The sequence below is a fragment of the Pagrus major genome, chromosome 22, assembly GCF_040436345.1.
Source record: "Pagrus major chromosome 22, Pma_NU_1.0".
NCBI classification, from domain to species: Eukaryota; Metazoa; Chordata; class Actinopteri; order Spariformes; family Sparidae; genus Pagrus; species Pagrus major.
Genome location: NC_133236.1, coordinates 1,276,909 through 1,304,476, shown reverse-complemented (window position 1 = coordinate 1,304,476; position 27,568 = coordinate 1,276,909). Strand labels below are relative to the sequence as shown.

Here is a 27,568-nt window from a genome sequence, read left to right as displayed (position 1 = left end):
AATTAAAGAATAGTATTTTTTTAATTTGCACAACAGTTTTGTTTTTGGTGTGTAGGCTTTTAGGTGTTCGAGCCTTGTGGTGAATGACTACAGTATACACAAAATAATACTTTGTGTGAGTCAACTCTATTTTTATCTCATAAACGTACTGAGATTGAAAAGGACTGTTTTTTAATTTCCATGTTTTGTGTAAAGTGAAAAAGGCCCAGACATTTTTTGTGCAAAATCCTGGCAATAAAATGCTGGTCTGTGCACTATGAGTGACTTTTGCTCTTTCACTAAACTGCTTAAATTTCAGACAGCACACGTCCATCAGCCCAGTCACCAGAAAAGAATGTTGTAATTTTCTATTACTGAAAACCCCATATATGTTTATATTTGTATACAAATAGTGCATTCACTGTAAGTTTTATATCGACATTTCTACAAAACGTCTCATATCACGTTCACATTACATGTGTAGGACCTGACTTTCATCTTCAGAGGTAGAAGAGATCGCAGTGGTATTACAGCCAGGTGAGCAGCTGCCAAGCCAGAGACCAGTGTTGGAGAAGACTTTTCAACACTTGTAAGCGTGAAACCACTGGATATTAGATGTGATGTTGGAACATTTTCCAGTCATGTTTGTGGTGACTCACCAGGTGTTTTAAGCCAAAACATGACATTTTCCTAACCAAGTGGTTTTTGTGCCAAAACCTAACCAGACCATAAGCACAGCATTGTCACAACATAGAGTTGAAAATTTAACCTAAAGAAACGTTAAGTTACAACGAAAAGAAATGTAATCTTTCAACATATCTGTGGTTTGCAATAATGTACATTGCTAACATTTATTCTGCTGATTCGGTTGAGTGTAGACATGCCATACTTGAGTGCTACACAAACACTGAAGAGGCTCCAGTTTCTTGATGGAAGTGTAGCAATTCTGTCAAGATGGTATCTCAATTTAGCCAACCAATCTGGAAAACAGCCCCAGTAAATATTGTATGTATCTGCCAAAGGGACTCAAAAATATTTAAAGCCTGAATAAAAGCTGACGTAAATGTTGGCACTTCAGTCTCGCGCCTAAAAGGTCTAATGTGTAAGATAGTTGGTTATTGAGTCTAATGATTGAGTCTGTGATTAAAAATAGGTACACTGTCACTATTTCTATTTAAATAGCATATCATATGTCTTAACTATCAATATAATCTGAAATTACATGCTAATTCAAGATCCAAATATGTCAAATGTACAAAAGATGCCCGTTCAGATCTGTCTACAGATGGGTTAGGCTCCCGCTGAACGTTATCAACTGTGGTATTATTTTGTGTATACTGTAGTCATTCACCACAAGGCTCGAACACCTAAAAGCCTACACACCAAAAACAAAACTGTTTTAAATTAAAAAAATACTATTCTTTTTTTTAATTATCATTATTTTCTGACCTTTATTAGATAAAACAGCTTGTAGAGTGACAGGATGAGAGAGAGGGGTACGACATGCAGCAAAGGGCCACAGGTCAGATTAGAACCCTGGTCCATTGCAGTGAAGATACAACCTCTTTACCAATGCCCTAAATGTAAATGTAACCAAGATATTCATATGAAATATCCCTAAGGTCACCAGAGTCACAGCCTTCTGTGATTTGTGAACTGATATAATTCAGCTCACACTCTCCTCTCTGACAGAGATGGGCAGAAGGAAACATATCTTTAGCGCAGACACTAAAAATACAATATTTAGGCTGTCACAAAAGACAGGAGGTTAAAGTGTCACACATGACTGGTTTTGCTTTAAGGAAAGCTAACTGAATGTGCTGGCTACAGTGAGATTTTAGAGGACGTCAAGCATGAATGTAAGCAGGAGGATGTCAGCACCACCGTGTGGCCAAATCAGGAAATTACATGAAAACTGTTTGACAGTCAGACTACAGGTACAGTAGCGTGTTATTTTATTCTTTTAAGAAAGCCAGCATATTTAAATAAAACTAATGGTATCTTATATGAAATTTGTGAAGTCAAACATAAAAAAGGAAACAAATTAAAACTTTGAATCATAAAATAAAACACCTCTAAGCTGCATTGAAATTTGGTGTATTTGAAAAGGGGTTGAAATAAAAAAGAAATGAAATTAAAATTAAGCTTTTTAAAATATTTCAATGAAAATAGAAATCCATAGAAACCATGCTTGTGATTTTATTTATCATAAGAAAACATATCCTGCAATGTTGATCACTTATTTTAGTCATTCCATATCAACTCACCTAGGCCCTCCTAGTTCATGTCATGGATTTTCTTTAAATGTTTATTGAAAAGAGCTTAATTTCATCATTTTGCAACAACCATTTACATGAATGCCTTCGGGTTTCTTGGACGTTTAAGTCAGATTTGAAACCAATCTACTGAAAAATAAGAAATTGGTGAGACTTACAATACACATACACTGAATCACAAAAATCAGTACATTTAGCTCAGAAGGCCAAATCCTGAGAAAGTATTTGGTGTAGAGCTTTAGGATTTTGCAAGGTTGGATGAATTTAATAGAGGTTTTTACGTGTTTTTCGGTGACACAAACTAGGAGGGCCAAGGTGAGTTGGTATGGAATGACCCTGAGGCCTTAGACATTGAGAGTGACACCAATCCAACGCAAGGGTGATGGTAAATTATGAGTATGTTTAAATGACTCATCAGAGAGATATCAGCAGTGAGACAGTGCCATAGAAAGGGAACATAATATGAGAAAGCTCTGCAGCCTGTGGACTTATTTTACATATACATTGAATATAATTTATATCCTCTTCATCTAACCCTAACCCTTGGTGGCCAGCGTCCTCTTCTATGCTGTGGTTTGCTGGGGAGGAAGCAGCAAGAAGAGAGACGCCGGTCGACTGGACAGACTGGCGAGGAGAGCTGGCTCAGTAGTGGGCACAGAGCTGGACTCTGGTGACAGTGGCAGAAAGAAGGACCCTGGACAAACTGCTGTCCATATTGGACAACACCCACCACCCTCTGCACAACACCTTCACCAGGCAGAGGAGTGTGTTCAGTGGCAGACTGCTGTCCCAGTCCAGCTCCACCAACAGACTCAAAAACTCTTTCGTCCCCCTGGCCATCAGACTGTACAACAGCTCTCAGTAAAGGCAGGGAGGACAACAGATAATAGACAATGGACAATTTATCTACCTCTATTTGCACTTCTACTGTTTGCACTGTTTACTGTAGCTACTGTTAATTTGAATTTTATACATTATATATGTGTAATGTATGTTCTGTATTTTGTATGCTACTGGACACTTGAATTTCCCTCGGGACAAATAAAGTATCTATCTATCTATCTATCTATCTATCTATCTATCTATCTATCTATCTATCTCTTCTAATGTATTAACCCTGTACAGTCACTAGCTTTCTCTGTCTTCTGATTGATCTTGATGTCGATCTGTTGATCTTAATTCAAACAATTTTAAATTAGAACCAATAACCCAACCAACATCATAGTAAATATAAGGCATTTAATTAATTATTCATAAATGAATTTATGTTAAAATACAGTAAGATTACATATATAAACACTGCCATGGCTATAATGTACAATTAATAAGGATTTGTTCATGACAATAAAAACAATTACAAAAATCATCAGAGCATGAGATGATCCAACAGGGTTAACCACACTGTATTTGTGTCAAGCATCCGATTAGGCGTGTCGTGTCTTCAATATTGTGGCTACTCATGGTCACAAAGAATGTGGCCATAGATCTGAGAGCAGCTCTGCATTAAAAAGGAGGAAGTAAATCCAGTGTCACATTTTTCAGTCATTGAACCATTATACTCTAAGTCCCACATGACAGCTTTCACCACTGGCTGACAAAGTGTGTGCAACGCTATCTATCAAAGCTATCAATAGGCTAATGCTAAAATGACACACGATGTAATATCAAAATAAAATATTGAGAGCACAAGGAGACACGTATTGAACATGATAACCTAACAATGGTAATATGAAGGAATTTGTTTTTTGTAGGCACCTTAATAGCAAAACACAACTGCTAACATGTTGGTACCCCTGCTACCTGTGCTGCTCCCTACCCGACTGGAGAAGACGTCTGTCTGATATCGCTGTGTTGGTGTTGTTTCTAAAACATCATAATTAATGTTGCGCCAGGACCATCATTTCAACTTACAAGAAAGTGACAAACTCTTTGGTGCAAGCCATCATGGCTGAATATGTTAAGTATAGGACTCTCAGTCAGGAGACTGGGGTTTCCTTTGTAACATTATTATGCAGTTCACCTTTTCCATTCTTATTAGCTTTCTGTTTCTGTTTGATTAGGTTTGGGAACAAAAACATTTGGTTAGGTTTAGCCAAAAAAAGTACTTGGTTAGGTGTAGCGATCAAAAATCTTTGGTTACGTGTAAGGATTGAAAATATTTTGTTAGGTTTAGGGAACAAAAATCCTTAGCGTGGATTCAATAAGACTCTTTCACAGTATTATGCACCCGGTTGAAATACATTTTTTTTACCGTGTGCATATGTTTTTACATATTTTTTTACAGAAGGCACAAAGCTATGACATTATAAAAACATGATTGGTCAGTTGCTATGATGGTCCTGGAGCAACACTTCGTCATCATAATTTTCCAGGAGCAACATCAACGGGGGATATCAGACTGTGTGGTGAAGACATAGCCAGGTAAGGTGCCAAACAATACAAAAAAATATTTTTAAAAAATACATGAATGCAGCTTGAAATATTTGCTAAAATGTTAGTGTTACGCTCAAATCACTTGTGTGAACGAATTCTTCATTTTCAACCACAGATTTTGTAATTTGAGAACACAAGTTTTAAACTTTGTGTGCATTATTTTTTTTCCCCCTTTCATGGCACCCGCAGGACGCTGTTCATATCTGACCATGCTCTTTTCTTTTAAGCTTCCTAGTGGCAGTTTTTATCAGTGGCAGAAGAGAATATCCTTGAACAATTTGATTATATAATGGAAGGCGTGGACTTGACCTTAAAGTGAAATAGTTTTGATGTAAATAAAGCAGTTGTAGCTTGTATAATAAGGAGCTGGGCTCCTCTAGATGTGGGGGCAAAAGACAGTCACCTACCTTGAATAATGTTAAATCACTTCTGGTCACTACATGTGCCATCAATAGTAAGCTCAGATGTTTCACTCTCTAAGTCAACACAAAGCCAAACAGACTGAGCTTGCAAGTAAACATGACTCATAAATAGCTTGGTAGCAAGTGGAAAAAATCTGTGCTATGTTAGGTTCAAGAAGAACTGGTTAATCAAGATGCACAGATAGCAGCTTTCCGTCTTTCTCCCAGTCAAGTACGCTCAAAGAGTTTGGCTAGACAAGTACACAACCTGTCAAGTGTAGTCAGCTGTCAAACAAGGCAAGCCCAGATGTGTTGCAACCAACTGTCGCTATAGTAAAAGCTTCCTCACTGCATGTCAGTTCAAACATTTCAGTTCCTTCATTGGGCTGCAATGAATGGTATTTCAAATTACATTTTCATCTTACTTCATAAAAACATCAATGTGTGTTCATGTTTGGATTCAGCTGATTCTGATTTTGTGTCACTGCAGGGAGAATACATTTCTTTGTTCCTTTCTTTCCACGTGTCACAGCCTGGACAATGTGTTAATAATGGCCGGCGTCGTCGTAGGAGGTCACATCCAGGTCGAAGTAGTCCTCCAGCTTCCACTGCAGGGTCTCGAATGTGGGCCGTTCCTGTTCGTTCTCCTTCCAGCAGTCCGTCATGATGTCGTACATGACTTTGGGGCAGTTGGGGGGGCGCGGCATCCTGTAGCCCTGGGGAACCCTCTGAACCACTTGGTAGTTGGTCATGGCTGGAAAAATCGTTCAAAAGACATTATACAATAGCTTATTTTGCAACAGACAATTATTTTGCATTACATTTTTACCTGGAAAGTTTTGAGACTTTCGATAGCCATAAAGAATGGCACTTTGACTTTTCAGAAAACTCTGAATACATAACATCCATTTTTGTAAATTTCTATGTCAGAGAAACATTTATTCAAGATTTATCACAAATTTGATGAAAGGCTTACCTTGGTACGGCATCTGTCCAAATGTCATGATCTCATACAACAAAATTCCAAAGGACCAAACATCAGATTTGATACTAAACTTGTTGTCGTGGATGGCCTCAGGAGCAGTCCACTTCACTGGGAATTTAGTTCCTTCTTTGGCCTCATACACGTTTTCACTCTCTTTCTAGAAACAAAATGAGGTACACAAGACTTTTTACCTTCAGTCCATCAGCTTTAGTATTAAGATTCAGACTTTTGCAACATGGCCAGACAAAAGTGGATTTTAGAGATACATCTGTATCTCAACATTGTTGATAATACCTAAAATGAGACAGACTTTGTGGCTTGAATTGTGGAGTATTTATTATGGTGTGTTCACACCAAACCCAAAGCGAATTTGATTGTTGGATCATTTTTGTTTAGTCGTGTGATTCTTTATCCACCAAAAAACAGCCAGTGTGTATGTGTTTTTTAATTCAGTTGAGCCTCTCACTGAACTCTGCAGTCACCAGAGACTCTCATTCTCTCTCTTCTTTTTCCTCTCTCCTCTGTACATTCGTAATATAAAGTACACTTCCCCTCCAGCTACAGCCAGCAGACATTAAAGTACATAAACATCCCACACTGGAGTTCAACTCTGTAGATTGCTGCTACAGTTGGTTTGATAAATGACAGTGAAGATAATCCACTTTTAAATTCCAAAAGTTACAAAGTAGTCTCTGAGCTCTTGTCCCATTCGTAAACGGCTCCGGATCAGAGGTGAATACGGTTGACTACAGGTGTTTATTCCTCTAGGTGTGGCTCTGCACCTGACTCTCTCTGCCAGGCTCTCTCAACACAACACTCGGCAAAGCTCCGCAACACACACATTTTTCACTGAAAGTGGATTATTTTCACCTCTCACGGAGAGTTGGCAAACCCATTTGATTCATGACTACTGAATTTGTATGTATATTCGAAAAATTTGCTTTGCTTTCTGTGGGAACTAACCATTAGGCTCTATAATGTGTCACAACCTAGCTCTTAAAGTCATAATCAAATGGGAGACACACTGTTTTAGATGAAACCATGGAACAGGAGTAACTAAGTTATGCACAAGCAGAACAACAAATGACACGGGACGTGTACATCAGTGGTGTCAGTAGTATAGGGTCTGTGTTGGGGGTGAGAATGGTGTGAGCATTGTAAAGTGCACAAAAGAGAACAGAGGAGGAACTAACACTGCCACCTAACCACATGGGTGCCTGCGGGAATGGAAAGAGTTTTTTACAGTAGTTTACATTTATTACAATACTACTTTAAATGTCAAACCCACCATGAAGACCCTGGCGAGGCCAAAGTCAGCCACCTTGCAGATGTTGTTCTCACCCACCAGGACATTCCTGGCTGCCAGGTCTCTGTGGATGTAGTTCTGTAGCTCCAGGAAAGCCATTCCTGACGCCACCTGGGCAGCCATCTCAATCTGGTCAGAAATCCGTAGTGTGGTACCTTTATCCTCTGTAATCAAGGTAGAGAGGCACAGCATCAGTCGCAGTCCCACCACCACACAGTTTGAGGTATTATTAGTGGTAGAGAAAGAAAGTTGATTAAAGGTTTTCTCAAGGAGAAAATTATTCAGCCTATCAATTTAAATCTGGAGAAATTGTATTTGTTTTGTTTGTGCTGCTAACTCTACTGAGTTTATAAACAATCCTCCAGCAAAGTGTAAATTTGCTGCAACATTACTATAATGTGATGGCTCAATGCTCTGTAGAAGAAAGCATTTGTGTTATTATGTGGTGTTTATTTGCAAAGTTACACAACCACCTATTGGCATGCATACTACATTTTTAAATATTTTTTGCAGATCCATGTGCACAAAGATCGTTTTCTCAACGTTGTCTTATGAACACGTAACTTTTTTAAAATGCAAAGGAAAAACGTTTACATTTTTGGCAAAACTGTTGTCATGTAAGGGTTTCTTTGCATGTCTCAGTTCATGTCACAGATTTTCTTTAAAAGAAAATCATGTTGAAACTTCTATTAAAGTTGGGGCAGGATTTGTGAAAAAATAAACATGCATTTTAAGTTTTTTAATGCTAATGGGTGATGAAGCATTCAAAACCAAAAAGAATGAGCCCACCCACGTATCTCTCTATTGCCTTGAACAGGCTGTGTGCTGCATAATGTACTGCAATTCGTGGTCCGAATTTCCCTCGCAGTCTTGCGGATGTGACGTCAGATGACGCTGAATGCGCATCCTTGGATACGGGAAGAAGACAAGCGCAGTGGACCCAAACTAGTGTTTGGGTAGTAATGGATTCTGCTACGGCCAGCAAACGACCCACCACCACACAAAGTCCACTAAAAAGTCATACTAAGAAGAAAACAAAGGTTTTATCAGCAGCATGTCGTGAGTCGAAACTAAATTACGACCAAAGCCGGGCTGGCGCCCGAATACACATCGGATACGCGTTCGACTCATGGAGGCAGCTTCAACTTGAATTGGGACTGAAAACAGATGCTGACATGGCTCATTTCCTAGTAACCAGGTAAGAAAACATTACAGGTCATGTTTAGAGCTTGATCTGAAAATCATATGAGATCACGAGGACTCGGAGTGACCTAACGTGCAAAGTAGCGTTAGCTGCAAACATGTAACTTAGTCCACCACTGTGTAACACTGAATAGTTACAGACTGCGCATTTTCCACGGTCCTTTAGTCTGAAACCGAATAGTTAGAAATATGTCCCTTTATATATGGGACCTAAAGCCCAACCTGTTATCCGGGAGGTGACGTTAGCAGCTGGATGTAGCCACAGGCTAACGGTTTGTTTGTGTCTGTGTAGCAACATTAGCCGCTTACACACAGCAATCCCGTATCAGAGACGATATTTCTGTCCCCCAATATGCCGTCTTTGCTTTCGCCTGTGCCTTCAGACTGCATCAACCGTAACGGTAAATCGCCGCGCTTGTGTGTTGCTACACACAGCGAGCCGGCTTCCAGGCTGCTTCATGTGTGTAGGGGATAAGGCATCAGCTGTACTGCTGTGAAGAGTTCATGCGCGTTCCTGCACCGGCTTGGCTGATGGCTGCAGTTACTCTAATGGCCGCAACGGCCGTCGTGTCACTATTGAGTCTTATTTCTTGATCCTGCCCCAAGTTCCTTTAAATACATGGGACATTGTAAAATCCTAGATCCCAGAACGAAGAATCTGTCATTTTCCAAAATTCGTAGCAGTAGTAGTAGTTTTCACTTTCTTGCAACCAAATGTTGGTTCTGTGTAGTATTTTTTCCGCACTTTTCGCTCTCTGTTATCTTACAGTGTTTAATTTCATCAGTAGACATTTGTACTGTGTTAACTTCAAGGTTTTCTATCTGCCTGATACCTATTGAGCCTGTTTTTCATTGGGTTCTGGAAATGTGCCAGTTACAGCTTGAAATGGCTTGGTTTGTTGCATGTAGGTGATGTCATCCTGTTCTGTATGTCTGGACAAACTATTCATCTTAGTTCCTGAGTTATTATCGGCTTACATTACATATATCATGTAAAAACACTAGGGATGCACGATAATTATCGGACCGATAAAATATCGGCCGATTTGGGGGATTATTACGTCATTTTTTATCGATCCGATATGTACATTTTAACTGATAAAAAGATCCGATGAATTAATGAAATTGGGGAAATTGTTTGCAGGCCGAGTAGCCCCAAAACAGGCCATGACGCGCTAGTTACGTCATCTATTCGCGCCTTACTAGAAGGACCCAAGCCTGGCCCCGTCACTGCCTGACTAATAATGAACATGTCTTCACCATTGTGGTCGTTTTTCTCAGTGGCAGAAGATGACAACAGCATTGCTGTTTGCAAAACTTGTTCAGCGAGGATTTCGAGAGGAGGAAAGAAGACCTCAAGTTTTAATACAACAAATCTTATAGCTCACCTTAAAAGTAGTCATCGCGGCGAAGCAGTATTGAAAGAATATGAAGCAGCCGCGGTAGCAGCTAGCGGTGCTAAGGCTAAAACAACAACACAGAGTGCGGATGTCTCCATTCAGCAGGCGTTTGAAAACTGTAAAAGCTTTTCAAGAGACAGTGAAAAGGCTAAAGCCATTAACGACAAAGTGATGGAATTCATAGCACTCGACGACCAGCCTTTTTCTGTCGTCGAGAACCCGGGTTTTCGTAAGTTAATAGCACATTTGGAGCCACGATACACCCTCCCAAGCCGTCGCTTCTTCTCGGATGTGTCCCTCCCTGCCCTCTATGATATCGTTGCCACACACATCCACAACTTGATCGACAAAAACGGACTACACGTAAGTTTTACCACAGACATATGGACGTCAGATGTTCGGTCAGCATGCTAAGCTTAACGGCTCAGTGGTTGGATCAAGATTTTAACATGCAAAAAGCAATGCTGCACGCACAGGAGTGCCCCGGGTCACATACAGGGACAATGATATGTCAAGGGTTAGGGTTAGGTAGGCCAGAGCTACTAAAATATCAGTTTTTCATCACTGCATCCTGCACAAACTGCAGATTATATGAAGATTATATTAAATATAAAAATATGAACATATCGGTTATCGGTATCGGCCATGAGAAGCAGGAAATTATCGGTTATCGTATCGGTTTAAATTTTTCATATCGTGCATCACTAAAAAACACCAACTCATACGGGCGAGCTGTAGCTTTCAGACAGGCTAGGTAGTCGAGACAAGAGGTAATGAATCAATGGGCAAGGGTTTCTGCCACGGAGTCGGAGAGTGATGGCCCGAGTCTAGAGATGTTTTTTTAGATGGTAAAAAGTGGATTTGATGATGGATTTGATATGGGCCTGAAAGGAGAGGGAAGAATCCAGGATAACGTCCAGGTCGGGGACCTCGGGAGAGGGTGGGGTGGAGCAGCCTTCCATGTCAGAGAAATCTCCAACATTCGGGAGCAGCGCCTTGGGGGCCACAACCATGTGCTCAGCTTTTTATCACTGTTGAGTTTGAGATGAATGACATCCAGGTTTTTATGGCGTGCAGGCAGTTTCCGAGGGACTGAGGGGGGAACTGGGTGGATGAGTCGGTGCTGAGATAGAGCTGTGTGTCATTGGCATATGAGTGGAAACTAAGACTGTGTCGGCGGATGATTTGACCAAAGGGGAGCATATATATGGTGAAGAGGAGGGGCCAGAGTACAGATCCTTGTTGTGCCTTTGATGACTGAGGCTTGGGTGGAGCTGGAGTTACTGATGGTGACAAACTGTTTTCTGTTGGAGAGTTGTGATTGAAACCAGGAGGGGGCTGTAGTGGTGAGGCCAAGGTGTTTAGATAGGCGATTTAGATGGATGGTGTGGGAGACTATTAAATGATGCAGAGATGTCCAGGGAATGAGGATGCTGACATCGCCGGAGTCTGTTGCGATGAAGAGGTCATTGGTGATTTCGATAAGGGCAGTCTCTGTGCTTGGTCTGAATCCAGATTGGAGGGGTTTGTAGAGCTCATGGTAGGACATGTGCTGATGGAGTTGGGCAGCAACTGCTCTTTCCTCCAACTGGTCCTCCAGCTTTTTAAAAGTAGCTGGGGGGAACAATGCCAGATTCCAATGAGTCTTTAATAACCGTGGGGCACAATGTAGTAATGACTGCTGAGTACTCATGTAATAATATGGTAATGACTGCTGAGTACTCGTGTAATAATGCGGTAATGACTGCTGAGTACTCGTGTAATAATGCAGTAATGACTGCTGAGTATTCGTGTAATAATGTACAGCAGACATTAAAGTACATAAACATCTGACACTGGAGTTCAACTCTGTAGATTGCTGCTACAGTTGGTTTGATGAATGACAGTGAAGATAATCCACGTTTAAATTCCAAAAGTTACAAAGTAATCTCTGAGCTCTTGTCCCATTCGTAAACGGCTCCGGATCAGAGGTGAATACGATTGACTACAGGTGTCTATTCCTCTAGGTGTGGCTCTGCACCTGACTCTCTCTGCCAGGCTCTCTCAACACAACACTCGGCAAAGCTCCGCAACACACACAGTTTTCACTGAAAGCGGATTATTTTCCGTAATAATGCGGTAATGACTGCTGAGTACTCGTGTAATAATGCGGTAATGACTGCTGAGTACTCGTGTAATAATGCGGTAATGACTGCTGAGTACCCGTGTAATAATGTGGTAATGACTGCTGAGTACCCGTGTTATAATGTAGTAATGACTGCTGAGTACTCGTGTAATAATGTAGTAATGACTGCTGAGTACCCGTGTAATAATGTAGTAATGACTGCTGAGTACCCGTGTAATAATGTAATAATGACTGCTGAGTACTCGTGTAATAATGTAGTAATGACTGCTGAGTACCTGTGTAATAATGTAGTAATGACTGCTGAGTACTTGTGTAATAATGTAATAATGACTGCTGAGTACTCATGTAATAATGTACTAATGACTGCTGAGTACCCTTGTAATAATGTAGTAATGACTGCTGAGTATCTGTAATAATGTAGTAATGACTGCTGAGTATGTTTAGTAATGTAGTAATGACTGCTGAGTACTTGTGTAATAATGTAATAATGACTGCTGAGTACTCATGTAATAATGTAGTAATGACTGCTGAGTACTCGTGTAATAATGTAGTAATGACTGCTGAGTATCTGTAATAATGTAGTAATGACTGCTGAGTACTTGTGTAATAATGTAATAATGACTGCTGAGTACTCATGTAATAATGTAGTAATGACTGCTGAGTACTCGTGTAATAATGTAGTAATGACTGCTGAGTATCTGTAATAATGTAGTAATGACTGCTGAGTATCTGTAATAATGTAATAATGACTGCTGAGTATGTTTAGTAATGTAGTAATGACTGCTGAGTACTTGTGTAATAATGTAATAATGACTGCTGAGTACTCATGTAATAATGTAGTAATGACTGCTGAGTACTCGTGTAATAATGTAGTAATGACTGCTGAGTATCTGTAATAATGTAATAATGACTGCTGAGTATGTTTAGTAATGTAGTAATGACTGCTGATTACTTGTGTAATAATGTAATAATGACTGCTGAGTACTCATGTAAAAATGTAGTAATGACTGCTGAGTACCCTTGTAATAATGTAGTAATGACTGCTGAGTACTTGTATAATAATGTAGTAATGACTGCTGAGTACTCGTGTAATAATGTAGTAATGACTGCTGAGTACCTGTGTAATAATGTAGTAATGACTGCTGAGTACTTGTGTAATAATGTAATAATGACTGCTGAGTACTCATGTAATAATGTAGTAATGACTGCTGAGTACCCTTGTAATAATGTAGTAATGACTGCTGAGTATCTGTAATAATGTAGTAATGACTGCTGAGTATGTTTAGTAATGTAGTAATGACTGCTGAGTACTTGTGTAATAATGTAATAATGACTGCTGAGTACTCATGTAATAATGTAGTAATGACTGCTGAGTACTCGTGTAATAATGTAGTAATGACTGCTGAGTATCTGTAATAATGTAGTAATGACTGCTGAGTACTTGTGTAATAATGTAATAATGACTGCTGAGTACTCATGTAATAATGTAGTAATGACTGCTGAGTACTCGTGTAATAATGTAGTAATGACTGCTGAGTATCTGCAATAATGTAGTAATGACTGCTGAGTATCTGTAATAATGTAATAATGACTGCTGAGTATGTTTAGTAATGTAGTAATGACTGCTGAGTACTTGTGTAATAATGTAATAATGACTGCTGAGTACTCATGTAATAATGTAGTAATGACTGCTGAGTACCCTTGTAATAATGTAGTAATGACTGCTGAGTACTTGTATAATAATGTAGTAATGAGTGCTGAGTACTCATGTAATAATGTAGTAATGACTGCTGAGTACCCTTGTAATAATGTAGTAATGACTGCTGAGTACTTGTATAATAATGTAGTAATGACTGCTGAGTAGCTGTAATAATGTAATAATGACTGCTGAGTAGCTGTAATAATGTAATAATGACTGCTGAGTGTGTTTAGTAATGTAGTAATGAGTGCTGAGTACTCGTGTAATAATGTAATAATGACTGCTGAGTACTCATGTAATAATGTAGTAATGACTGCTGAGTACTTGTGTAATAATGTAGTAATGACTGCTGAGTACTCGTGTAATAATGTAGTAATGACTGCCGAGTACTTGTGTAATAATGTAGTAATGACTGCTGAGTATGGTAATGTAGTAATGACTGCTGAGTACTCGTGTAATAATGTAATAATGACTGCTGAGTACTCATGTAATAATGTAGTAATGACTGCTGAGTATCTAATAATGTAGTAATGACTGCTGAGTACTCGTGTAATAATGTAGTAATGACTGCTGAGTACTTGTGTAATAATGTAGTAATGACTGCTGAGTACTCGTGTAATAATGTAGTAATGACTGCCGAGTACTTGTGTAATAATGTAGTAATGACTGCTGAGTATGGTAATGTAGTAATGACTGCTGAGTACTCGTGTAATAATGTAGTAATGACTGCTGAGTACTCATCAGTCAAAACATGAACATGTAGACGAGTCTCACGCTGGTGAAGATGGTCTCTAGTTATTCTTTGTCTTACTTCTGTTTCTTCTGGGGGACAATCATGTTCCTAAGTTATGGACCTACATTTCCATTAATACACTGGGAGATGTTAACAGAAAGCACTATGTTGGATTCTGTAACTTCCATGCTGTGGGCTACAGCATGAGCTCTGTTTTTTTGCCTATATGCTTTTACATTTTGGCAAACTGGCACGATTATACAAATGAGCTAAACTAGTGGATTACATTCATCCTGAAGATTCTGATTCTAAGGCAAGAACGAGGAACCTCGAGAAAAAAATTTAAAAAAATCTAAAGGAAAAGAAAAACTATGTTTTAAAAGCAGTAATTACATTTAAACTGGGATTTGTGTAGTAATATAAACATGTAAAGTGCAAAGTATATTCATGAGGCTTGAAGTTAATGATCAAACACACGCACACACACACACACACACACACACACACACACTACCTAAGATGGCGATAAATGAAACCAGTGAACCTGTTCTCTTCCTCAACATGATCTTTACCTGTCATGTCAGGATTGGTGCCAACAGATAAACTGGGTAAACATTAGTATGTGTCTTTGTCTTTTGACAGCAGAGCAGCATGAGCAAATTCTGGACTCTAAATTAGCCAGGAAGCCAAACTGCATGTCTGAAAAAAAACATCACTAGAGCCTCTCTTTTTTCAACATGCTATCTTTTGCATAATGTAACCTTTATAAGTATTCCATCCAATCTGAAAAAATACAAAAACTTTCAGATGAACTCAAAGGGGAAGTGCAGACCCTGGAAACTGTAAGGAAACTTACGGCATAAGAAATTGATTTATAAGCCTCTTCTGGAAAGTTGCAACAAGTGGGAAGAAGCATTGGACTCTGACCCTGTCATAAAGCAGCAGTAGATCATAAAAACATGTTCAGGTGAGGTTGTCTTACTCTGGAGATATTCCAGCAGGCTGCCGTTCGTCATCAGCTCTGTGATGATGTAGATGGGCTCCTCCATGGTGCACACAGCGTACAGCTGGATTAGCTTGGCATGTCGCAGCCTCTTCATGATCTGAGCCTCTCTCAGGAAGTCCTCAGGGTCCATGGTACCTGCCAGAGGTGTTCAGTGATGGTATATTAGGAGTGACTCTTTGACATGGCATTGTTTTGGAGTGATCAGCGATGTCTTTTGTGATACACAGTATGTAGTATAGTGTTTGTACACTGGCTCCTACACAGACATTCTGTTGATTCAAGATTCATTTAATTGTCATTATGCAAGAGTTCACTAGTTCTCTTCCAGTCAATATCAATATGGGTTTTAAGTGCCCTCTTGCTTTCACCAGTACAACATTTTTGCAAGGTCCTGCTAGCCAGCCACTTGTGACTGAGGGGAGAGGTGGACTGGTACCATGAAACAATACTTCTAACGTTAGATCTCGCACTGAGTACCCAGCAAGTGTTTGCAACTAGCGCTGACACAGCGCTGTGGAGAGCCGCTGTTTCGAGCCCTAAAGCATGAGAGCTAACAGCTTACAAACTAATAGCTTACATTAAACAAATGTACTGAAGTACTTTAACTGAGTACAGTTTGGAGGTACAAGTATTTTGAGTTCGGAGTTACAGACACTTCATCAGTGTACATTTTATCAAACTTATGTCAGAGATGACAGTAACCAGGCATAAGCAGTGACCAGGTGGTGGAGTAGTGGCTTCGGGGCACAAAGACCTCAGTGCAAAGACTGACACAACTTAGACTGAGACACAGAATTCTTCCCAAATTCTTATTTAATTTTTCTTTAATCTTTGTTTTACAGTTTAAAGATACATTTTAATTTTGTTTTAAACCTATTTCTTTAACAGTACAGCGTGTACAACGTAGTGGCATCTAGCAGAACAGACTTAGCAGAAACGAAATATAATAGGGATGCATGATATGGATTTTTTTCAGCCAATACGTTAACTGATAATTACCAGACTCTCATGACCGATAAAATACCTGACAATAGCAACTAACATTTTCATATTTTAAAAATAAATTGCTATCCTGTAGTTCAGCACACCCGAGTGTAAGAAAGGCTAAGATGTAGTGAGCAAAGATGGTTTATTTGATATTCCATAGCTGTGATAAGACTTTTTACATCGTGTTGTGTTCTTGTAAAAAATACGTCCACACCAGTGACGACATGTGTGGCTCATGTCTACATTACATTGCTCTACACAGGTGCAGCAGTTCAGTGCTACGAGCGAAAGCAATTTGGCTTTGTATTATCGGCTAGATTTATCGGCTATAATTTCTTTATCTGCCAATAATGTAAGTTTTCCATTATTGGGACGATAATTTATTTTTTCATTTATTTTTAGAATTTGTGGGTGACCGCCGGAAATGCACCAGATGGAAGACGAAGAAGAAGAAGGGCGTGTGGCTCCTGTTTCCTGCCAAGCAATTTGTATTGTGAGAAGTTTGAAACTAAGTTTGAAACCACAATCTGATAAAGGATGACGGATCATACTTATTTTGTACACGAAAAATCACAGGAGCGTGAATCGTTGTCGAAGAAACGAAAACTCCAAGACGCTAAACAAAATCAGGACAAGCGACAGCATAATGCAAGAATAAACATCAGATTTATTTAGATTCATTCCTTGTCTGTTGCAGTAAGACAACACATGGAGCGATAACTAACTAAGATATTTAGGGCTGGGAGTGTATCAAAGACTGTCAAAGTAATGACTTAGTGTGACAGATAAACTAAGGAGAAGTCTGCTCATCACTGAGTTAATAAATTCTGTGAATATTTTTCACAGTGTTCCAATATTTCTTTGTATGATCCAAATTAATTTCTTGTCTCTGAGGGCCACTGGAGCTCCTGGAGCTTCTCCAACGTCTTCAGAAACTTCAAGAACCTCACCGCTTGATGCTGCTAAATACTATAAATACTACACATTGGACCTTTAAATTGATGTAAAATAAATAAATAATTTATTTTCTCAACATTTTAATGGGGATTTTACGATGCCACTAATAACTAACAACTATATGACAAAAAAGTAAAGTATCAGTATCGGCTGATACTGCTTCCAGTAATCGGTGATTGGCCCTAAAAATCCTGATTGGAGCACTCTTATTCATATTTCCACCCCACTACATTTATTTGATATCTTTAGTAACTAGTTACTTTGCTGATTCAGATAACTCAGTGTTGATAGGCTATTGCCTGTAACGTATAAGCAATCATATAGTGTTGTGGGTGTGACATTGAGTGAGACTACAGACAGAGAGAGGATGCTCCATCAGAGCCAAAGTAGAGCATTTTTAAATTTTATCGGTAATCTGCCACAAAAATCACAGATACTGATAATCGGAAAAATGCTGAATATCTGCCCTGAAAATTGTCCAGAACGATAACAGGTCTATCCTTATTTATTTATTTTTTTCTACATTGTCTCTGGTTAAACAACTTCAGTGAGAAAAGAAGGATACATTAGTGTACCAGGTTTGAGGGTCTTCACTGCGACTGCTGTGGTATCGTTCCACAGGCCCTCGAACACTTCTCCAAACTGACCGGCTCCCAGCTTCCTCAGCAGCTTGATGGATTTGCGGTCAATCTCCCATTGGTCCACAGTGTTGTATGACAGTCCATAAGTCTGTGGAGCCTCCATCTACACCAACAGGAAGAGTCACTGTTTATAATGATATGTTTGTCACTGATATGACAATGGAACTATGCTTTATAGAAGGTTGAACCTACTGATTGAAAACAAGACAACAATGGGATGTAGAAAACAAACAGGATGTGTCCAGTTGCTGTTCCGTTTACTGTGTTTTACCTTTTTGCATGGTTCAACCAGACGCACACAGAGACCGTCGGCCTGTTTGCAGTAATGTTCCACCAACTCATTCAGTGTTTGAAAGGATCTGTTCCTTGACACGAAGTAGTGACCATTATCTTGTTTTTTCAGCTTGTAATGCTTCACCCTCCCATTGTCCAGCACTGAAAGACAAGTCAGTATTCAGTGATTTACTCAAAAGTCAAGAACTGTATAAGTATGATTTCCTCGTTGTACAGTAGGCCTAAAGTTTTTAATCAAATCAAGCTATGTTAAGCTAAGTTTCTCATCGTCTTCCATGACCAGCATTAGGAAATTTTAACAGTCTTAATGTGCATAAATGTTTCCATTTATTTTTCATGAGTTAAAAAATAAAATGTATATTTTTATTATTCCTTTGACTTGTTTTCATTATAGGCGTCATGATAGAAATGTGTTTGTATTGAGAGTAAACTCTGGTTTAAAGCAGCCTTGATTGATTTTTTTGGCCAGTTTGGTGCAACGCAACACAAAGTAAACTAAACACGGCTTTGCTCCACCGCACAAGCTAGTTGCTAACTTTGGCTCAATCTCACTTCCAATTTTATGCCTTCTTTTTGAGTGCCCACTTGTCCCTCGAGGATGGTGGTTGAAACCCCCCTTATGAAATAGGAAAACCCTTCAAGACCCTCATACGTCATCGGTAGCCGTCAAAGTCATTCCTGGTATTATCACAATGACATTTGACATTTATTTGATGATTATTAAAGCACATGGATGCTTGTAATTCATTCACAACTTCACGCTGTCAATCAAGTCATCAAATAAAAAAGAACACTGCTCAATTACCGGGCCCCTAGCAGTGCTACATAGACTAACATTAGCAACCCATGCTCTTGATATTAAAGGAGCGGTACCAAGCACAGCCACTGTTAGACTTTAGTTACATTTTTGGGTGTCAAAGAAATGGGGGGAAATGCAACAAATACGTCAAAATGCTGGACTGTCATGTACAAATCAGCAATAACAATGTAATCTTAGCTTGCTAGCTAGTTAGCTACCAAGACATAAGCAAACTAGTAGCAATTGTTAAATGCTTTTTATAAAGAAAAGAACCATAATACATTTAAACAACAGAGTTCTCTATAATCAATATTTGGTGTGACCACCCTTTGCCTTCAAAACAGCATCAATTCTTATAGGTACACTTGCACACAGTTTTTGAAGGAACTAGGCTGATAGGTTGTTCCAAACATCTTGGAGAACTAACCACAGATCTTCTGTGGATGTAGGCTTCCTCAAATCCTTCTGTCTCTTCATGTAATCCCAGACAGACTCGATGATGTTGAGATCAGGGCTCTGTGGGGGCCATACCATCACTTCCAGGACTTCTTGTTCTTCTTTACGCTTCAGATAGTTCTTAATGACATTGGCTGTATGTTGACCTCCAACATGTTGTCCTGCTGCAGAATAAATTTGGGGCCAATCATACACCTCCCTGATGGTATTGCATGATGGATAAGTATCTGCCTGTATTTCTCAGCATTGAGGACCATTAATCCACCAATTCTCCAACTCCATTTGCAGAAATGCAGCCCCAAACTTGCAAGGAACCTCCACCATGCTTCACTGTTGCCTGCAGACACTCATTATTGTACCGCTCTCCAGCCCTTCGGCGAACAAACTGCCTTCTGCTACAGCCAAATATTTCAAATTTTGACTCATCAGTCCAGTCCAGAGCACCTGCTGCCATTTTTCTGCACCCCAGTTCCTGTGTGTTCATGCATAGTTCAGTCGCTTGGCCTTGTTTCCATGTCAGAGGTATGGCTTTTTGGCTGCAACTCTTCCATGAAGACCACTTCTGGCCAGACTTCCCTGGACAGTAGATGGGTGTTTCTGCCAGTTCTGAGCTGATGGCACTTCTGGACATCTTCTGATTTCAAAGGGAAATAAGCTTGATGTGTTTTTCATCTGCTGCACTTACTCCACTGCGTCTACAATCCTCAACGTTGCCCGTATATTTGTGCTTCTTCAAAAGAGCTTGAACAGCACATCTTGAAACCCCAGTCTGCTTTGAAATCTTAGTCTGGGAGAGACCTTGCTGATGCAGTATAACTACCTTGTGTCTTGTTGCTGTGCTCAGTCTTGCCATGGTGTATGACCTGTGAGATGAAACTGTCTTCCAGAACCTCACCTTGGTAGCAGAGTTTGGCTGTTTCTCACCCAGTTTTAAGCCTCCTACACAGCTGTTTCTGTTTCAGTTAATGACTGTTTCAAACTACATGTAAAATTGATGATCATTAGCACCTGTTTGGTATAACTGGTTGATCAAACACCTGACTATAATCCTCCAAAATCCCTGACTTTGTGCAAGTGTACCTATAAGAATTGATGCTGGTTTGAAGGCAAAGGGTAGTAACACCAAATATTGATTTGATTTAGATTTTTCTTTTGTTCGCTCACTTTGCCTTTTGTAAATTGATAAAAATAAACAATTATTATTTATATTTTTGAAAGCATTCTTTACAGCATTTTTTCACACTTGCTTAAAACTTTTGCACAGTATTGTATATTGTTTTCGGAAAATTGAACCTGTAAACAGTCTGGCGAGTTTGCCAAACTTTACAAACACAGCTAAGAGAATAGGCAAATGCTTCAGTATTTCTTATAGTCATGCCATACATTGTTTGATTCTCCTGATTCTATTCATGCAAACTACTTCAATATAAAATCACACCAGCAAGGTACAATCAACAAACCGACAAACAAATAAGCTAACAAACTAGCACGTACAAATTTTTGCAAACTGATGCATCATGTAGTCAATGACATTTCAAATCCAGTAATACAAAGTTTACTACAGTTTTTAAAGCCATAAACTTGGAAATTATGCAAGTTTATATGTAGTTTTATGCATTTTGCTCTTCTAATAGGCTGTTTTTCCACCTAAACACTTGACCATTTTATATGCTGAAAGTCAGTGTAAATAAAGAAATAAAGAACTATAATGAGTTTTTGCCACTTTTACTCTCAGGCAGGGGTATTTTAAGGTCATAAAATTGACAAATTTGGGGGGCATCAAGCCCGACCCCAAACGTTTCAACAACAGCTTTGAATTTACTTTAACTGTGAAATGAATTATGTCATCAACAAGGTTTAAAGGATGACAATGGAAAGAATTTAGTCATAATGGAAAGAGCCAGAGTGGAAAGACTGATTAGAGGAGAGAGAGAGAGGGATAAAGTTATCTCACCGGTTTTATGGTAGCAGAGAGCTTTATTTATTTAACTTGATGACCTTGAAACCATTCATCAGCTCATTCATCGTTCAATCAAGGGAACGAGTGACTCACTGAACAATGCAGGGGTGTTTGGAAATGTGTGTTTTGTGGCAGTGAAATACATAGATAACAGAATGCTAACTAGCTGACTAGTTTTACTTCATTTGAGAAAATAATATTGATCAAGTGCAATAATACACTAGTAAAATGTAAATATAATGTTAGTCTCACCACTTTAGTAATGTTATCAAGACATTACAGCGCTGAACAGGTTGTTTAATCATTTTTGGTTTTCTAATTATCCTGGTACATAAAACCACAATGTTCTTTGTTTCTTTAGTTCTGCTATTAGCCGTAACTACCGACTGTAAAAATGAGCTGGTTAGCAAACACTGGAATAATTACTATGTTTAAATGGCATTAATGTTTAATCAAGATTATGTAGCTGACCTTTGATAAACAGTGCCCAAAAGCCAAGCCACAATTGTGGCAATTCTGAAATAATGGCAAATGCTAATATATAGTCAAACAGTATCGCAAGTAGAGAAGAGTCAAAGTCAGAGAACTGACTCTTCCAGAATAAAAAAAGAACATGTCATTTATTCTACAAAAGTTACATAGCCATAGTTTAATGTTGAAAGAATGGATGTCTGTCTGGATGTAAGGACTGTTCCCTCATTACTTAGCTGAAACTAAGTGGAAACTGGCACTGTGGCCTAGGGAGGATATCAGAGCCATAGACATCACCCATAGGTTTCTGAAGAGGCAGTGCAAAGTATGTGGTGCTGATCATAGCCATCTTGGCAATGCCTGACTCTGCCCAACTCCTGGATAATCAAAAATTGGACAGCATAGTAGGAGCTGAGGGGAGCCAAATGATACCTAGTAACTTAACAAGGCCCAGCTAGCTGGGAGCTACCTAGATAAGGCAAACAAGCTAGTTGTGGTCACATGTAAAGAGAAGCAATTTTCTCCTGAGTTTGATTGCAGCATCATTTGTGTTTATGTAAGTTATTGTTACTCGTTTTACAGCTGTTTATCCACCTGTGACAGCCACAATACCTTACTCTACGTTAGCTACAAGATAGCACAGATGCTTGGAGTCAGACTCAAGTGGCCATTTGAGGAACTGCACTTTTTGGCACTTCGGAGAACGGTTTTCAGCACACATCGCCTCTGCCGTAGAAATGCTGTGGTAGCAACTTGTCAATCACAAGCTAGCCATGGCCTAAAGCATACACTTCTTTATTGTCTATTTTCCTTTGAATGGGCCAATAATTTACAAAAAAACAAACAAAAAAAACCCAAAAAACATCATGCTGTATTGAAGTAGACTTGGAAACTAGTGATTGAGACCATAACACAACTTAAACTTTCTCGTAAGCTTACATACAATCAGATCTTTTGGAAACCAATGAAGTCAATCACTGCTGGCCATCAGAAAGAATGTAGGTTTAAAGCAGTTTCACAATGCCTTCAGACCCCGACGCTCTGTCCATATTTTTATAGTCAATGGTTGAACCTTGAACCCATTTTGAGATTCTATGGGAGGGATACCCCATTCCAACACACCTCCAGTAAGCAAATTGAATCAGTTATATCACTTACGGTCAATACTGACCATCAAAACCCCTAGGTTTAGCAGATGGATTTAACAAGCATGTGTTTTATGCCTTCTGAATTTAACTACCTGAAAAAAGATTTTCATTTGTTTCAAAATTTACATAATTCCACTTTGATGCCACTATTAATGTGTACTTCTCCTTCTAAAAAAAGAAACAACCAAAAAAAACTAAAATTCACATGAATGAATGTTGGGTTAAGAGGAGGACTTATTCAAAACTTAAGTTGTCACTGTAAATTCTGAGCTTAACTTACCTGAAAGGGAGAGCTCCCCTTTCTGACTTTCACAGTTTCTGATGAGGAAGGCGCCATGCTGGTTCCCTCCTGCCATCAGCATCTTCTCTGCATCCAGCCTCTTGGTGTCAGGAAAATACCATCTGCAAATCAGAATTAAAGCAAAGGAAGTAGAGCTGGTCAAACATTACAAAAATGTCTGGATATAAACAGTAATCTAAAATACCATCAATTGTCAGGGGCAAAAGAGGTCCACCGTGTTAACTGCTAATTTGATTGACTGTTTGTTAATACACCGCAAAACATCATAATTTTTACCCAATCAAACATTTTTATCAAAACCTAATGTTAAAGACAGTCTGGTGATAGCTTTATAACAAGTATTGTTAGCTGTTGTTCTCATCCTCCTGTTTCAACAACATTTGTTAAAACTACAAAACACAGCTGTTTAAAGAAACACTTTACCCTATTTGAAAAAATTAAATCCATGACCCATTTAAAGATTTACGTCTGTTAGGAACCAATGGGCTTGGGGCTGTCAGAAAGAGGCTAGGCAGGTCGGAAAGGGAAAGATGGATGAATTATGGTAATTTGATTAATCAATAACGCCTTTACTATTTCAGTTTATGGTGGTCTTATTGATTAATCAAATTACCATAAACTTACCACTAACTAACAAAGACATTAAGAGGTACTCAACATTGTTGGGCACTAACACATTACTCAATAATATGTTATTGTAAGGCATTACAATTTCAAAATCAGTAATCATGTAACAGTTACTCGATTAAGTTACACAGCATTACTGTGTTGCCAGAACATGATTTGTTTTTTTGTCCTAGTGAGACTGTCTTACAATGACGTGTCTGTGCAATAGGTCATGTTGGCCACTAGCCAAAAGGATGGAGAATGAGGGAGAGAGGTATGCTTTTGTCTCACTGTTGCAAGCAGCAAAACGCTTTCAATCGCTAAAAATACAACATGTAAATTAGTGAAGCATGTGATATGGCAAGACAGCGACGTGAAACTAGTAAAAAAAAAAAATTTTAAATCACCAGTGCTGGAAATGACTAAACAACAGAAACTGGATTTTAGAGCAGGAGATGGTTGTGGAGAGACGTTAAGTGGACGAGATCTAAGGTCGTTGATGGGTAAGTGGAGATGTAACTTATGTAAAAATAATATATCATAAATAGTGTGCAACTGTATTAGTGGGTTAGGGTTATGGTGTATTAGTATTACTTATGTCCACAAAACATTTCTGGAGCTTCGCAGCAAAGCAGCTTTGCAGCATTCTCCTAAACAACTGAAGTAGATGAGGACATCAAATGTGAAAAACAACTGAAAAAGCAAACATAAAATGGGTCCATACAGCTTTAACCAAGTCTTTGAAAGCCCCTCGATCCCAAATTCATTTGAAAAGACATTATTTACAAACTTTTTTAGAAATTAAATCTTCACTGTTGCTGCTAATCTAAAAGCATTAGCACACACCTCGTCTGCAGTGGGTGATCAAGCTCAGCCTCGTGTCAAGGGTGTAAATAGCATCTTTTAAAAATCAATTTGTGATCTTGGAGTTTCTGGAGATTTAGATTAAGCCAGACAAAAGTCCCCATCTACTTCAGTCGTTGAGGAGAATGCTGCTTCTTCAGAAATGTGCTGTGGACTACAAAATTCTACCTGACTTTTTATTGGCATTGCGGTGAGTAGATAATGACTGTATTTTCATTTTTGGGTGAACTTTTCTTTGTGCACAGTCCCAGTTAAATAAACCAATGAAAAGATGTGGGCCCACCTCTGGTCCCCCTAGCTGGTTAATGTGGCCTTGATTAAACTACATTTCCAGAATCTTGAACTGAAAATTACTTTGATCAAACTTATCAGAGTTGAGTCAGCACAAGAATGGAAATATGATGCGCAGATGTATGAGGAAATGGTCAGTGTTACACTTACAAGAAGAGGGGAAATAGAAAGGTAAAAACCCAAATATTCATTAACAAAGCTGAATGCCCTCACCTTTAGAGTCCCACACTAGAGTGACAACAAAGTATGCAACAAACTAGTCTCACATCATGCCCATCAGGTTTGTCATTTAGTGAAACTATGACATAAGACTGATCAAGGGAATCAAAGCTATTGTCATCTCAACTAAACAGGAAAAACCAGAGTACAGCTGTAAGAAACTGGTTTCACTGAGATGTGACGCCAAGTAGGTTATGAATACATCAAGCTTTTTTTTAATTACATTTTTTAGTGAAAAATCTGCATAAGTTACACATAGTCAAGTATATGAACATGTCGAGGCCTTTCATGGTGTATTGAAGTAGCAATCTGAAACTTTGCTAAACGAAATTCTAGCTAACCAGAATGATGTAGTCAAGTTAAACAGTAGCCTACATACAACTGTCCATGAAATGCCAGCAAAGGCATTTTAATGCACTGTTGATGTTCCTTGTGTTTCCTTCATGGAGATGATTAACTTGTTAGCTTACATTTCCTGCTCACAGCCAATCATTAACTAGTTTAACTCAAGACTTCAGTCCGCAGACAGTGTTCAGCACGGTTCCCCCTGAACATCATATCGGTGGTCTTTACAGGACTGTATCGGCTCTGTCATTAGGCATTCCACAAGCGTGAAAGACCTCAGACAATATCATCAGAAACAAAATCACAGACGGGAATTTGAAAAGGGAATCGTTATTTCAGACAATGCTACACACACACGAGCAGGGATGATGGTCAGAGTTTACTTACGGCTCTGCATCAATACTCTCCACAGGGGCCACATAGTTAGCGGGGATGTATCCCTGTTTGCGGGCCGAAACCCCGGTGAGGGCTTTCGCCAACCACCAGTCACCAGTACTTTTATCCAGAGCCTCTAAAGTGTCCCCAGCATTAAAGCTCAGGTCCTCCTCAGTGCGCGCAGAGTAGTCGTACTGGGCGATGTAGAGCCCGGCTTTGGCCGCGGGCTGCGGCGGCAAACATCTTTGAGAATGAAAGTCTGGCTCTGAACTTCTGTCAGCACCGCGATTTTCAATCACAGTGTCAGCTTTGTCCGCGCGCCTGCTCTCATCCCCAGGTTGGTTCGGCTTTTTAAAACATGCCAGAAAACTCTGCCAACACTCCGCAAACCTCTGTTGGATCTCCATGATATAGTTGTCAATCACAGCAAGTCATTCTGTGCCAGGAATACAGACGGAAATAGTTTGAGGAAATCCCTTCTCCTCGCTCATGATCCGCGCTCCATGAAGTAAAGAGTCTGAACAACCCCAGGCTCACTCAGCAGCGGTCTTTGAACTCAGCACACACCTAGCTAACAGAACACACTGAGGGAAGCGACTGACTGCAACTTCAACGAGAAGTTTCCTAGTGGAAAGTTGGTGGGGAGTTCACGGTCCTTGTCCCCGTGTGCCAATGTTCTCCACCTGCTGAGGAATGGGGAGCGGCCCGGCTCACGTCAGTGACGTCATGTGCCCTCAGGAGGCCATATTGGAGGACTGCACCTGTCCTTATCGGATCATAAGCAAATCATTCTGAAGCCAGCTTCTAATCAGGAAACCTTTGGTATGCGAGGTTATTGGAAATTCAATAATTCTCTTCTAAAAGATGTGTCTTTCAATAATACCGTTAAAAAACTTGTAGCCTACAAGATATTCTTAGTGATGGCCTTAATGATAATTATAGGAAAAAATGGGAGTTCTTCAAATATAAAGTTAGGTATATTGCTATCAAAAGAAGTGAAGAATTAAAAAATGAAAAACACAAGCTAGAAACAGATCTGATGTACAATCTTAGCCTTTTACTCAATAAAGAACACATTTCTTTGGAAGAAGAGCTCGAAGTAAAGAACATCCAGTTACAACTGGATCAATTTGATCTAGATTTGGCAAAAGGTGCATTTGTTAGATCGAGGGCCAAATGGCTGGAGGAAGGAGAAAGGAATACTAATTACTTTTTTGCTCTAGAAAAAAGAAATGTGAAAAGAAAATCATTAACTGCCCTTAATCTCAATGGAGTACCCTCGAAAGATCCGAATTTGATAAATGAGTT

At 39.3% G+C, this 27,568-nt stretch overlaps 1 protein-coding gene across 1 annotated transcript; it reads right to left on the bottom strand.

Annotated features, from left to right (window-relative positions):
• Positions 1-3,479: 3,479 nt before the first annotated feature.
• frk (fyn-related Src family tyrosine kinase) lies at positions 3,480-26,904 on the bottom strand. The gene is made up of 8 exons (XM_073493037.1): positions 26,273-26,904; positions 23,540-23,661; positions 18,403-18,566; positions 18,066-18,234; positions 15,523-15,681; positions 7,363-7,544; positions 6,066-6,231; positions 3,480-5,843 (listed from the first exon to the last, which is right to left on the bottom strand). Exons 1-8 carry the CDS (start codon positions 26,665-26,667, stop codon positions 5,635-5,637), a joined length of 1,566 nt encoding a protein of 521 aa, XP_073349138.1. The 5' UTR covers positions 26,668-26,904; the 3' UTR covers positions 3,480-5,634.
• Between the last annotated feature and the right edge of the window lie 664 nt (positions 26,905-27,568).

Excerpts from the sequence above, each read along its gene's own strand:
- frk (XM_073493037.1), bottom strand. The coding sequence starts at position 26,667 with ATGGAGATCCAACAGAGGTTTGCGGAGTGTTGGCAGAGTTTTCTGGCA. Across the intron at positions 18,235-18,402 it reads TGGTTGAACCATGCAAAAAG|ATGGAGGCTCCACAGACTTA; the intron begins GTAAAACACAGT and ends CTGTTGGTGTAG. Across the intron at positions 15,682-18,065 it reads AGTGAAGACCCTCAAACCTG|GTACCATGGACCCTGAGGAC; the intron begins GTACACTAATGT and ends CACCTCTGGCAG.